Here is a 14,000-nt window from a genome sequence, read left to right on the forward strand (position 1 = left end):
ACTGAGGCAGTCTGGGGACACGACTCGGTTGGTGGAACCTACGTCGGCCCTACTCGAAGAATCGTCTGAGCTATCAAAGCTAGACATTGAGGGAAAGATAGATTCAAGAAAGTACTCACCGGAAAGTTTGAAGAATAAGCCAAAGAACCGTGAAGACTGTGTAACCAGCCTTGACGCGAGCTGGAAAAGACTTGGACGCGAGTTGAAAGGTTGGACGCGCACTCAGTAGACAAACCGTAGAAGTGACAAACCAACCGGGGTCCCCCACTATTTATAGCTACAGTAACCAAGAATCGACCGTGCAGACTGAAGAAGATCCGACGGCCCACGTTCTTACCGACGTCGCTTCGACACGCGTCTTTTCGAAACTGACGCGCTGCACGTCTCCCTGACAGTCGACGGCGCACGTACAACAGTGGCGTGCCTTTTTGAAATGACCCGTTGTCACGTCCCAGCGGCGCGAGTGGGTTTGAAATTTAAAAACGCACGGTCACAACCACCAGCATTCTTGAGTAAGCACGTTTTCAGCCTTCTCGAAAACCGAAAAAACCCTAGCAAAAGCGTGTCATACAGTGGAGATTTGAAGGACGGTACAAATCTACAACCACCTCGTGAAAACTCCCCGCACCATGGCAAGGCCCTCGGCGCAAGGAGTGGGGGGCAATTGATGAAGGAAGATTTGGCCCAACCTCTTTATTATGAGACACATGGCAGAAACGGCAGCTCGACAAAAGGGGGCCAAGCCTAGGCGGGAACAAGGGCACACTTCGCCGAACTAACCCCCCTTGTAACAGCTCGGGACAGACTTTGCCGAACTACCTTGTAACAGCTCAGGAAACACTTCACCGAACTGACCCACCTTGTAACAGCTCGGGATAGACTTCGCCGAACTACCTTGTAACAGCTCGGGATACACTTCACCGAACTGACCCACCTTGTAACAGCTTGGGACAGACTTCGCCGAACTACCTTGTAAAAGCTCGGGATACACTTCGCCGAACTGACCCACCTTGTAACAGCTCGGGACAGACTTCGCCGAACTACCTTGTAAAAGCTCGGGATACACTTCGCCGAACTGACCCACCTTGTAACAGTTCGGGATACCTCCGAGCTCAAGACTGCCTCGCTCAACACTTCGCATCATCTTCTAGGCACCAAAGCCAAACAAGTCGTACCATGCCTGACACCAGGGAAGTCCGTGCCCGAGGACGCCACGCCTGACTGACTTGGGATCTGACGTTTGGCAGTAGCACTCTAAACGGCCACCTGCCACCGCCACTGACGCCGCCATCTCCAGTTAGACAGTTAGGCAGTGACGGTTCTATCTCAACAGAAGGGACGATGGCCGAGTTGACAAGCGCAAGGGTAATCATACCCGATCTGACAAGGGCCTCGGGACGAGTACACGAAGTGACTATAAGAGCCCCCTGCCCCCCGACAACGGAGGTATGCAAAAACTTTGCGCTATCTGGTATTACCTTGTCTTTGAAGGATTCTAACTTGAGCTTCGGAGCCTCTACACCGGGTTCCCCCCGGAGCTTTCCCACCTCTTCCGTTTCAGGTTCCCTATTACCTCGTTCAAAAGCAAGGCAACGGACAGCTAAGACCAGCCGAATCGCGCTCCATCAATATGCATTTCATAGATGCATTTCAACAATAACGATCGTACTCAAATACATATGCATATTCTCATATATACAAATTTATACATTACATACCCACAACATAACAATCATAACACCACCACACGCATAATGTTCATATTTCTATACACATCACTTACAGCTTACCATTCAACATTCCTCATATACGATACCAGAAAACTTATAGCCCATAACACTATTACATGCTCATACATTAACACACTAAAATTCATATTCATATTTATACCACTATTATTACAACACCACATATTTGCATGTAGTTCACAAATATCCCATATGCAAACTAAGCAATACAAACCTTATGCAAATCACAATACACAAAACCTGCACACCCATCAACATTTACAACTTTGCATTATTCAATACTACCTTGCCAATACTAGGGTTAAATAAATTTAAAAGTTTTAGAAAACTTGTGGGTTAATAAAATTGAATTTTTTCTGAAAAATTGGAGGCTAATAAAATTGATTTTTTTTTGAAAATTTGGGGGTTGATAAAGTTAAAATATTTTGTGAAAATTTTGAGGGCTGATAAAGTTAAAAATTTTTAGAAATTTTTGGGGCTGATAAATTAAAAGAAAATTTAAATATTTTGGAGCTAACAAAGTTAAATTTTCAGAAAATTTTGGAGGCTAGTATTACATAAAATTTTAAAAAATCCATACACGGACGTTTGAAGGATTATGGCGGGTCCCAAGTTTCGCCCAATACAGCTCATGTCACGTGACAACCAGTCTTCACGGACGTTTGAAGGAAACCTGCCCTTTTAATTACAGAAGAAGAGAACTTGGAGAAGAAACCAAAACTCGCTGAGCAAATCTCTCTCTCTCTCTCTCTCTCTCTCCCTGTTTGAAAAAATCAATGGCGGAGCAGTTAACGGAAGAGCAGATCTCGGAGTTCAAGGAGGCTTTCAGTCTCTTCGATAAGGATGGCGATGGTAGATTTTATCTCCATCTGTTTATTTCTTGTTTTTAGTAACGTCATTGAGCTATGGCTTTCGTTTCGGAGGTTCTTTTCAAATTGAAACCCTAAAATGTTGACATTCTGGATTTGCGTGGAAATGCTAGTGGCTTATTTCCTTCAGTCGCCTTTCTCTTCTATTTTAGGTGTACGGGTTTCGACTGTTATTGATTATTATGCTTGCATTCTTGCTTTGAGCAGAGGGAATGTTACTTTACTCTTGAGCTCGTTACCGTTTTGTTTCTAAATATTAGAGGGATTGTTGACCTGGAATGTGAGAATGATAGATCGAGATCTTATACTTCTAATATTTTATATTACATTTGTGTTCTATTAGATAGAATATCCGGATGACGCAAGTTGCTAGCAACTTGCGATGAACTTTACTCCTGCGCTGAAGCTGCGATGAACATCACTCTCGAGATGTTATGCGATTAAGCTGCGATGAACATCACTCTTCCAGATGTTATGCGATTAAGCTGCTATAAACCTCACTCTCGAGAATGAGTTTGTTACCATCCCTTAATCGGTTACGGATTTGGTTTTGGTTGTTTCATTTGTAAATGCCACATCAGCTCCTTGTGATAATTGCCTATATATATTACAGGTCCTCGGGAAATTCAGATTCTTGCGGAAATTTTCGTTTCTTGTTTTTAGTCCTCTTCTGCATCTTGTTTTACATTTCTTGACTCAAGTCTCCTTCTTGTTTTGCCCTTTTCTTTTATCAACATTGATGGCCGTGAAGTGATCAGAATTCACTCTTCTACCTACATCCTTTTGATAGCCCTGGCATGATGCTTGTTTCTTGTCTTCTTAATGAAGACAACTACATGACTTGGCAAAGAGCAATGATTAATGCTCTCAGTGCCAAGAACAAGATTGGCTTCATGAATGGAATGATTCAGAAGCCAGATCCGACGAATCAGGCAGAATTTCTTGCCTGGTTGAAATGCAATTCCATGGTGGTATCATGGATCTTCAATGCGCTAACCAAAAATCTCCATGAAAGTGTAGCCTATGCTGAAAACGCTCAAGAAATGTGGAAAGATTTGGAAGAAAGATTCTCACAAGGAAATGCACCAAGGATCTTTCATCTCAAAAGAGAACGCATGCTGCTCAAGTAAGAAAATTTCCTTGTCTCTGTTTACTTCTCAAAACTCAAAGGGATCTGGGATGAGTTATCAACCTATATTGCTGGACCATTATGTATGTGTACCTGTGGAATCCAGAAAAATTTTGTTATAGAACGGGAAAGAGATAAGGTGTATCAATTTTTGTTGGGTCTGAATGAAAAATTCAACAACATCAGATTGAGCATCTTGAGCATGGATCCTCTACCGAGCATCAGTAGAGTCTATGCACTTGTGTCACAAGAAGAAAGACATCAATCTTTGATTGCTTAACATGGTCCAACTGTGGAGGTTGTTGCTTTTCATGTTGCAGGCCCGCCCAAAATTCAATCCAAAAGGAGGAAAAGAAAAGTCCAAGATTCGATGTGATCACTCCAAGAAACAGGGTCACAACAAGGACCGTTGTTTTGAATTGTTTGGATATCCACCAAATTGGGGAACTTGATCAAAGGCCACATTCAAGAACAATACTGACAATCAAGAAAAGGTTGTTGTTGGTACGAACTTAGTCCAACGAGTCTCTTCGATTCCCAGCCTATCCAAGGAACAATATCAACAATTGTTGAGCATCATCAACAGTCTGTCTGATCTTTTGAACAAAGATAAACATACTTTCTCAGCTAACTTTGCGGGTAAAATCACTACCCCTTCCTAGCTTTTGGATAGTGGGGCCTTAGATCATACGGTTCCTGCTAATTCTGGATTTGCTACATCTTTTACTTTGGCATCAACACTAAAACTGGTTCAGTTGCCAAATGGAACACTGTTACCAGTTAGTCACAGAGTGACATAGCATTGTCCTCAGGTATGGTATTAAAGGGTGTGTTATTCATTCCGGGATTTCAATGCAATCTTATATTTGTTGGTAAACTTACCAAAGATCTGAGCTGTACTGTATTATTCTTTCCGACTTTCTGTGCTCTTCAGGACTTGACATCCAAGAAGCTGATTGGTGTGGGTCTAGTGCGTGACGGGCTGTATCATTTCACGTCCTTTTCATCATCATTTTCTTTGCACAGTACCTGTGCACATGATCCACGCATATGGCATTCAAGGTTGGGACATGCTTCTTATGAGAAACTAGCTTTGATTCTGGAACTGTACATTACTGTACCAAATGATGATTGTTGTGACACATGCTTTCGAGCCAAACAAATACGTATATCTTTTCCTATTAGTCATACTAGATCTGATGCCCAATTTGCACTCATTGTGACATCTGGGGAGGCTATTGGACTCTATCTCATTATGGAGCTCATTATTTCTTGACAATTGCAGATGATTGTACTCGAGGTACTTGAGTATATTTGTTACGATATAAATTAGATGCCTGTTCTTTTCTTGGAATGTTTTGTGAAATGGTGAAAACACAGTTCAATGCCCAAGTTAAGTATATTCATTCGGATGGTGGATCCAAAATTTTCTCTGGACCTGTTCAAGATTGTTTGAAATCACATGGAATCTTATAACAAACATCTTGCATAGACATCCCTCAAAAGAATGGTGTGATTGAGCGCAAGCACAGACACTTACTTGAGATAGCAAGGGCCTTGCAGTTCCAAGCGCACTTGCCAATCGAGTTCTGGGGAGAATGTGTTCTGACAGCAGCCTACATCATCAATTGTCTACCCACTCCAATACTTGCTGGAAAATCACCATGTGAACCTTTTAGCAAGCCCTCATCATTTCAGAACATTAGGTTGCCTCTGCTATGCAAGTACATCTAGATGTGGGCGTGATAAATTTGATACCCGTGCCACCAAATGTGTGTTTGTTGGGTATCTTAATGGTAAAAAATGATACAAATTATATGATTTGACAACCAAGCGGACATTTGTGTCCAGAGATGTGATTTTCCTTGAACACAAATTTCCCTTTGTTGATGAAGTATTTTTGGAGCCATTTCCATCATCAACAATACCTCTGCCAACAGTCGATGATACAGTGGCTGACACAGTTCCTAGTCAAACACCTGGAACTGAACCTGTTTGTGACAGTTCATAGCCCTCCATTAGTGATAGTTCAGAATTGCTTGAACACACTGGTGACATGGACTTCATCACTTCGCCAACTTCTGAACCAGCTGTTTCTAGCTCTCCCACCTCACATAACCATCGCCCACTTTGCTCCAAGAAACCTCCTCCACACCTGACTGACTACATTTGTCCAACACTTCAATCACAAACTAAGTCATGCAGCACTCACCACCCAATTTCCAATTTTTTAACTATGGGACCAATCCCCTCTGCCCAACCTGAACCTTCTTGTTATGATGAAGCCAAAAAACATGACTGTTGGAAACAAGCTATGTCAGGCGAACTAGCTGCACTTGAACACACCCATACTTAGATATTGACTGACCTGCCACCAGGAAAGACTCCCATTGGGTCTACAAAGTCAAGTATAAATCTGATGGAACTATTGAGCGTTACAAAGCCCATTTGGTAGCAAGAGGCTATACTCAATCCGAAGGCATTGATTATACAGAGACATATGCCTCAGTTGCCAAGCTAGTAACAGTACGTTGCCTCTTAGCTCTGGATGCAGCCTGAAATTGGGATCTACATCAGATGGATGTAGACAATGCTTTTCTCTATGGCACTCTCCATGAAGAAATCTACATGGTGCCTCCACCAAGACTCCTGTCTCCTAAGGATCAACGAGTATGTTGCTTGAACAGATCCATTTATGGCCTCAAGCAAACCTCACGCAATTGGTTTGAAAGTCTAGCTCATACCCTTCGCCAACGGGGCTTCAAGCAATCAATTGTCGATAATACCCTCTATACTTTAGTCCAATCAGCAAGCATTCTCGTGGTACTTGCATATGTTGATGGCTTGGTAATTGCCGGAAATGACCCAACCCGTATTTTTGCTCTTAAGGACTACCTACGATAGTGTTTTCCAATCAAGGACCTTGGCGTTCTTCGATATTTTCTTGGCATTGAGATCTTTCGGTCCTCTTCGACATTTTTCTCAGTCAAAGGAAATATACCCTTGTCATTCTTTAGGATGCAAATATGTTAGGATGCAAACCTAGTATGTTCCCCATTGCACAACAACTTCATTTGGGACCTGAATCTGGTGAGTCAATTGCTCAAGCCAATCAGTATAGACGACTTGTGGGTCGTCTCCTCTATCTCACCATTACAAGACTAGAACTCACTTATTCAATTCACATTCTAAGTCAATTTATGAGTGATCCTAGACAACAACAATTTAGACACTGCAATGCACGTCATCCGATAACTGAAGGCTACTACTAAGCAAGGTATACTTCTCCTGGTTGATTGTGATCTTCAATTGCGAGCTTATTGTGACTCGGATTAGGCTGGTTGCCCAACCAGTTGGAAATCTATCACTGGCTATCTTATAACTCTAGGACAATCTCCTTTGTCATGGAAGAGCAAGAAGCAAGCAACAGTGGCCTGCTCTTCTACTGAAGCAGAGTACTGTGCAATGACAACCACCACTAGTGAATTTTTATGGCTGAAGCAAATCTTCTTTGATCTTGGTCTTTCTCATCCACAACCGATGCAGCTGTATTGTGGCAACAAGGCAGCACTCCACAACAATTTGGACACTGCAATGCACGTCATCCGATAACTGAAGGCTACTACTAAGCAAGGTATACTTCTCCTGGCTGATTGTGATCTCCAATTGCGAGCTTATTGTGACTCGGATTGGGCTGGTTGCCCAACCAGTTGGAAATCTATCACTGTCTATCTTATAACTCTAGGACAATCTCCTTTGTCATGGAAGAGCAAGAAGCAAGCAACAGTGGCCTGCTCTTCTACTGAAGCAGAGTACTGTGCAATGACAACCACTACTAGTGAATTTTTATGGCTGAATCAAATCTTTTTTGATCTTGGTCTTTTTCATCCACAACCGATGCAGCTGTATTGTGGCAACAAGGCAACACTCCACATCGCTGCTAATCCAGTGTTCCATGAGCGCACCAAACACATCGAAATAAATTGCCACTTTATGCGAGAACAACTTCAGTCCAAAGCTATAACTACTGCTCATCTACCTACATCAGCTCAGCCTGCAGATATCTTCACTAAAGCAATTGGCCGAGATAGATTTGCATCTTTGTTAACCAAGTTAGGCATTTTTAACCCTCATGCTCCAACTTGAAGGGGGGGGGGGTATTAGAGAGAATACCTAGATGATGCAAGTTGTGATAAAGCAACTTGTGATGAACTTTACTCTTGCGCTAAAGCTGCGATGAGCCTCACTCTCGAGATGTTATGCGATGAAGCTGCGATAAACCTCACTCTCGAGAATGAGTTTGTTACCATCCGTTAATTGGATACGGATTCGGTTTTGGTTGTTTCATTTGTAAATGCCACATCAGCTCCTTGTAATAATTGCCTATATATATCTGATTATTTTAATGAAGACAAACAACTTTTCTCTTCGTCAATTCTGCGTCTCTGAGTTTTTACATGTTCTTTGTTTATGGATTTACATTTCCTGCTTCCATTTGCCATTACTACTAAAAAATTAATAAGTGAGTTATTTTTTTAGCTTCTATTTATAAACACACGTTTCCTTGCTTCTTCTTCTTTTTCCCTCCTGGCTGTGAGGTTTTCTTAAGCACTGCAAAGAGGATCTTTTGTTCGTTGTTGTTGTTGTCGTCTTCATTTTTTCCCTCCTCTTACTTGATCCTCTTGTGTAAAGGTTTTGGATCTCCTTAGAACATTCAGACCTTACTTGCATCTGGGTGTCCTTTTTTCTCTGTTTCCTTGTATTGCCAATAACAAGAATTCAATGTTCCAGAATCACAAAATGAATTTCTTGAAGAATCTTTAACAAAATGATTTTTTTGGAAGATGACCTATACATTAAATATTTCCTAGAAACTGAAAAAATTTCATCCACACCATAGAATTGTCAAAGCTATTCTGCTATGTTTTCCAAAACGTGCTGGATAATACCCGTATGTTTTCTTAGACCCTAACCGAGGGAAGCATATCTTTAATTAGTTATTTCTTTTGTCATAGTCTGGTCTTTCCAATGTTTATGCTGGGGGCCATTTTTTAATGGCTGAAGTGGCTGAACTGAATGACTTATTGCTTTGTCAATTTATCTTTTAGTGGATAAAACAATCATACAAGAAAAATTTTAGCAGTATAGCAATCGGACCAACAAGACATTTAGCCATAAAGGAGCTCACAATGTATTTACTGACTTATTCACTAAATTTCAAAGCTATAAGTATTTCAGTTAAACCACTTTGTAAAAGTACAAAACTTATTATGAATATTTGATATGAATTTCAATCCTTATGTTGCCTTTTGTTGCCTATAAATTAGATGTTGCTGTTCCCCTTTTATCAACATCTAATGACAGAAGTGTTGTCATAAAGCCTGAAAGAGAGTATGTGGAGAAGACTTACTAAGACATGCAACTTTCTAACTCAGGAGTCAGGTTGACTCAACTCATCAACATTAATCCCAAGTATTTGGGGTAGTCTACATGAATAGTGTCCTGCTATTATGCTCTATCATTTTCCACTTTATGTTACTCTTTAGGATTTGGGTGCTTGTGAATTACTTTATAATGATATTTGTTGATCTGAATTGATTAGGACCTCTTGTAATCTATCTATTTTCAGAATCTCAGAGTGCTGTGTTAAATTTTTTTTGCAGGTAAGTAATGCTATTATTTTTTTTTCTATATCAATGTGAGGATAAAGTTAGCATTGGAATGTGTAGAAAACATTTGCTTTAAGTCATAAAGAGTAGGGGTGTTCATAATGTGAGTCAAACCGACCAAACCGGCCCAACCCAACCAAATTTGGTCGGTTTTTCAAAATCATCGGTCGATTTCAGTTCTTGTAAGTAAATAAACTGATAAATTGGGTCGGTTTCAGTTTTCAAGTGTGAACACCGAAACCAACCCGAACCAAACTGAACATGTAATGTAAAGTGCTTTTCCAACTTTCCATCCTGTTGCTCCTTAGTCCTTAGTCCTTTCCTATCTTAGTTAACCGCTTTAAGTAACAATAGTCAAATGGGGAAATGCTTTTGTGTTGGGTTTTAGGATTGCTATTTCTATTTTCTAATATTTCTTCCTCCCTCTTTTTATTTTGTTTTTTTGAGTTGGAAAGTTTACACACAAAAGGAAACATGGGATATGGGAAAAGCTGAACTTTATGGCATAGTTTGAGTCAATTTCAAAGTCTAATTGAAATAAGACCCACACTTTTATCTATTGCCTTTTTGGGATTGGCAAGACTTGCAAGAAAGACCCACAAGGCTTAAACTTGCCAAACTTAGGGAGTCTGTCATGCACAGGTGCATACACGACACAACCTCTTGTTTGGGTCTGAGCTGCCTGGCACATCTGAAGTCTCTTGGGTAGATTCCCCAAACTGACCCTTCATGTTTGGGTTTTACTTCAGTGTTGGTCGGTTTTGGTTTGCTGAATAAGCAACCTGACTAGGTTGGGTCGGTTGAACAAAATCCCTGAAACCGACCCAACCTGACCCATGAACACCTCTGATAAATAGTAAAGGAAAAGTGATTTCTATAAGTGCTGCCTTTCTGTGTTGGCACTCTCATTGAAATGTTATACAATATTATGGATGTTTCATGGTGTTTGTTGGGTTATTCAAAACCAAGTGTGTCCTGAATGCACTTTGGCAGCTTTTCCACATAATATGACCTGTTCTTGAATTGCTATTTCTTAATCTATAACTTGCTCATTATCTAAATGTAATTTGGTTTATAGCATAATGCTGTTATCAAGCCTGAGGATTTTATACTGTCAACCTATCAATTATGATTACAAGGTAACAAGTTATGTTGGCCTTGAGAAACCTTTGAAGCTGAGACAACATCCCTTAATGCTTTCTCCACCATTGATGATTGCTAAAGTCATTGATGTAACTTTTTAATGGAAATCAAGAAGGAAAATGAAAAGAAGATTTGGAAGTCCTTGAATATTCCAACTGTTGACAAAAAATTAAACGTTTCACCTTCACGTGAAATATGAAGTTTTCTTTCTGAAATCCAAATCATTGTATAGGTTGCATCACCACCAAAGAACTGGGTACCGTTATGAGGTCTTTGGGCCAAAATCCAACTGAAGCTGAACTCCAGGATATGATTAATGAGGTTGATGCTGACCAAAATGGAACAATTGATTTCCCTGAGTTCCTCAATTTGATGGCAAGGAAGATGAAGGTGAGTTTAATTTCACAGTGCAAAATGTGAAAGAGCTTCAGGGCAAAAGTAACTAGTATCTGCTGTATGGAACTTCCATTTTTATACAGCTTATGTATTTCTGCTTTGAGACAGTATTATTTTTATTGGTCTACTACATTACATGGTTCAAGTTTATCTAGGGGCTATTTTGGAATGTAGTTTTATTTGTGACAGTGCAACTTTTGAACATTCTACCACAACCACACCTGGTAACTGCTTCAGGGCCCAATTTTGCCTTGTAATTTTCATTTTTGACCTGTTTTTCCTCAAAATTCTGCCAACCTTTGGGCCTCAAAAGATGGCAAGACAGCTGGCATGGAGTTTTGGTCGTACATTATATGCTGTAAACCAACTCATCAAAAATTTGATTGCTGCAAACCAAGTGTTCCCTAGGGCTTGAGGCTTTAGACAGTAGTTAAAATGCTGGTATACTTTTCTATGGGGTTGGGGGATGAAATTCTTATCCCAACTTAGCTAAAACTATGTTATACTGGTTTTTCCCTCTGCACTGTACAATTTAAAGACATCGTTCTTGTGCTGCATTATCTTCTGTGGACTGTGGTTTATATGGTTTTTTCAAATTGTTCTTTCTCATGGTGACTATCCATTAGAATCTGATGTAGTCATAGTCTCATGTGCTTATATTTTTTAATGTATGACCATATATTAGATGACAACTTTCAAAGCCACAAACTTAATCCTGGATTGTGGCATGAGAATGTTACTGACTAGAAGCCATTGATAAACTTTTTACATAAATAATAAGTCTGGTTTTGTGCCTAAAAAATGACCTTAACTCTTTATAATGTTCAATTAGCAAATCTGAAATGCATTATATTGATTTTCCTACTTTTATATAATGGACTGTTAATACCCTAGCATTTTCATTAAGTATATATTCTTATCCATTGGGCGTTGGAGAAAAAAGATTGAATGCAAATAACCCCTGTTCACAATTTGACACAGGTCTACTTAGTTTCACAACTAGTCCGATGGCATTTCAATAATACTTATCATTCTTTGTAGCAGTTTATTCATAAAAAAATATCTAGGAGTTTGGCCCAATGTGCCTTTGGCTTTAAAATTCATCTATCTGATATTTGTTTTTGATCAACAAATTCATCTATCTGATATTCTTTTCTTCTCTCCTCTTGAAGGACACTGATTCTGAGGAGGAATTGAAGGAAGCGTTTAAGGTCTTTGACAAGGACCAAAATGGGTTTATTTCTGCTGCAGAGGTAATCTCTCTCTCTCTCTCTCTCTCTCTCTCTGTCTCTCTCTTTCTCTCTCCTCTCTATCTCTGCTTTAAATGAGGGAAAAATGCATTCTGGTATCTTGCTGCCAGCAGCTTTGAAGCCTGCATAGAGGGATTTTCTGTGACATGGAGGATTGAGATGGCAAATGTTGATGCCTGTGTTCACAGGGAGCCCTCTCGATAAGTTAAATGTACAGTGCCATTGGCAACATGGTTCCCGTGCCTTGCCATCTATTTAACTTTTCACATATGAATGACTTCCATAGAATTTGTTAAATACTTTTTTAATTACATTTCAAACCATAAACCATCAATTGTGAGGATATGGCTCTCTTTTTGCATTATTGAAAAATGAACATAAGCTGTACACATGTGAAACAGTGGCAATGTTAGGTGATTATTAAATAATGTGGTCTAGAGATCGTTTGGGAGGTCTTTTGCATTGATTGATCTGCTTTGACCGAGCCACTTTGGAGAAGCTACCTGAGATAGCTCTACCTGAAAGCCAGTTTTGCAGCTCATGTAGTAAGCCTTTTATCAGCTTTCTGGTTTTTTACCGAACATGGCTTCATGGCGTTCTAGGTTTCTCAGCTCATGTAACACCAGAGGCCACTGTGTGAAATCCCCCTCCCAAATGGTCATATTCTGGATTGCCATCTTAACTGCCGGCTACAGAAAATGTCTTACTCTGAAAGTTGCCGTCTCCTTAATCTAAACAGACCGGCGATTAACATTTCTAATTACAAAACAGACCATCATTACTCCAAAGTATTAACATATACCTTTTAGATGTTATTGGAGCTGTTGGGATATGTTTGTCCCTTTCAAATATACTATTGTTTTTTCTTCTTGGCCAGAAGAAATTGACCTTTCTTGTTTGTCTATTTGAAACTGGGTAGCTACGACATGTGATGACCAACCTGGGAGAGAAATTAACAGATGAAGAAGTGGATGAGATGATCCGAGAGGCAGATGTTGATGGTGATGGTCAAGTCAACTATGAGGAATTCGTGAGAATGATGCTGGGCAAGTGAGTGCAGGTGGATAAGACGAATTCGGATTAGCTTTAGCTGTTCAGCAGGCCGTGGAATCAATGATATTCACGTCATTAATAAATTCATGGGCCCCACTGTAAAGATGCGGGCCCAATGTATTTAAATACTGGCATGGATCCACAGCCCGCTGAAAAGTGAAAGTGTTCAGCTAAACCTTGTTCGGATAAGACATGCATATGGAAAGTAGGCATACCACGACATGTAGTAATACTAGTACATCTCATCCTTAGTGGTGAGGCAAACTTTTCATTTCAATTTTTTTTTCTATCTTTAGCTTGTGGAATGGATTTGTAGACCTGGTTTGGTAATTTGGTTGAGCAGAGTTTTTATTATTTGGTTGGCATACTACGATAATGTTTCAGCCTTCATCATTTAGTGATAATATTAATGGAATATCTTTGTAAAATTTGAAAATCATGAGAAATTGCGTATTATTGTTAATTCTGATATTTTATTAGTTGCTTTTCAAAATATTGATTCGGTATGGGTGTATCGAGCAAACATAGTTTTTAAGGCGCCAAGGCGAGTCTAGGTAACTGGGGGTGCCTAATCGTCTAGGCGATGGATTTTTTATGTTAAAAACATAGATCTTAGGGTAGTTTCATAGGTACCATAACCATATTTCTTTAATAATTATTTATGATTTTTTATTAAGAAAAGTATAAATTTCATATTAAAGTATAGAAAATCAACATATTCATGAAAAGAAAAGGAAGAAGGA

At 39.8% G+C, this 14,000-nt stretch overlaps 1 protein-coding gene across 2 annotated transcripts; it reads left to right on the plus strand.

Moving 5' to 3' along the window:
* Window positions 1-2,338: 2,338 nt before the first annotated feature.
* On the plus strand, window positions 2,339-13,696 carry LOC148855369 (calmodulin). 2 transcript variants are annotated; one of them, XM_088983977.1, is made up of 6 exons: window positions 2,442-3,743; window positions 4,067-4,558; window positions 4,681-4,808; window positions 10,791-10,948; window positions 12,127-12,207; window positions 13,124-13,696. In XM_088983977.1, exons 3-6 carry the CDS (start codon window positions 4,784-4,786, stop codon window positions 13,256-13,258), a joined length of 399 nt encoding a protein of 132 aa, XP_088840103.1. In that variant the 5' UTR covers window positions 2,442-3,743; window positions 4,067-4,558; window positions 4,681-4,783; the 3' UTR covers window positions 13,259-13,696. The 2 variants fall into 2 exon arrangements, with proteins under 2 accessions (XP_088840102.1, XP_088840103.1); XM_088983976.1 differs by lacking the exons at window positions 4,067-4,558; window positions 4,681-4,808 and having other exon boundaries at window positions 2,339-2,600.
* Window positions 13,697-14,000: the final 304 nt, after the last annotated feature.

The sequence above is a fragment of the Nelumbo lutea genome, chromosome 4, assembly GCF_056320005.1.
Source record: "Nelumbo lutea isolate HS-2025 chromosome 4, American lotus-T2T, whole genome shotgun sequence".
NCBI classification, from domain to species: Eukaryota; Viridiplantae; Streptophyta; class Magnoliopsida; order Proteales; family Nelumbonaceae; genus Nelumbo; species Nelumbo lutea.

Bases quoted from the DNA above. Each gene is read 5' to 3' on its own strand.
- LOC148855369 (XM_088983976.1), top strand. From the start codon at position 2,525: ATGGCGGAGCAGTTAACGGAAGAGCAGATCTCGGAGTTCAAGGAGGCT. The intron at 2,601-10,790 runs GTAGATTTTATC...ATCATTGTATAG, and splicing joins CTTCGATAAGGATGGCGATG to GTTGCATCACCACCAAAGAA. The intron at 12,208-13,123 runs GTAATCTCTCTC...GAAACTGGGTAG, and splicing joins GGTTTATTTCTGCTGCAGAG to CTACGACATGTGATGACCAA.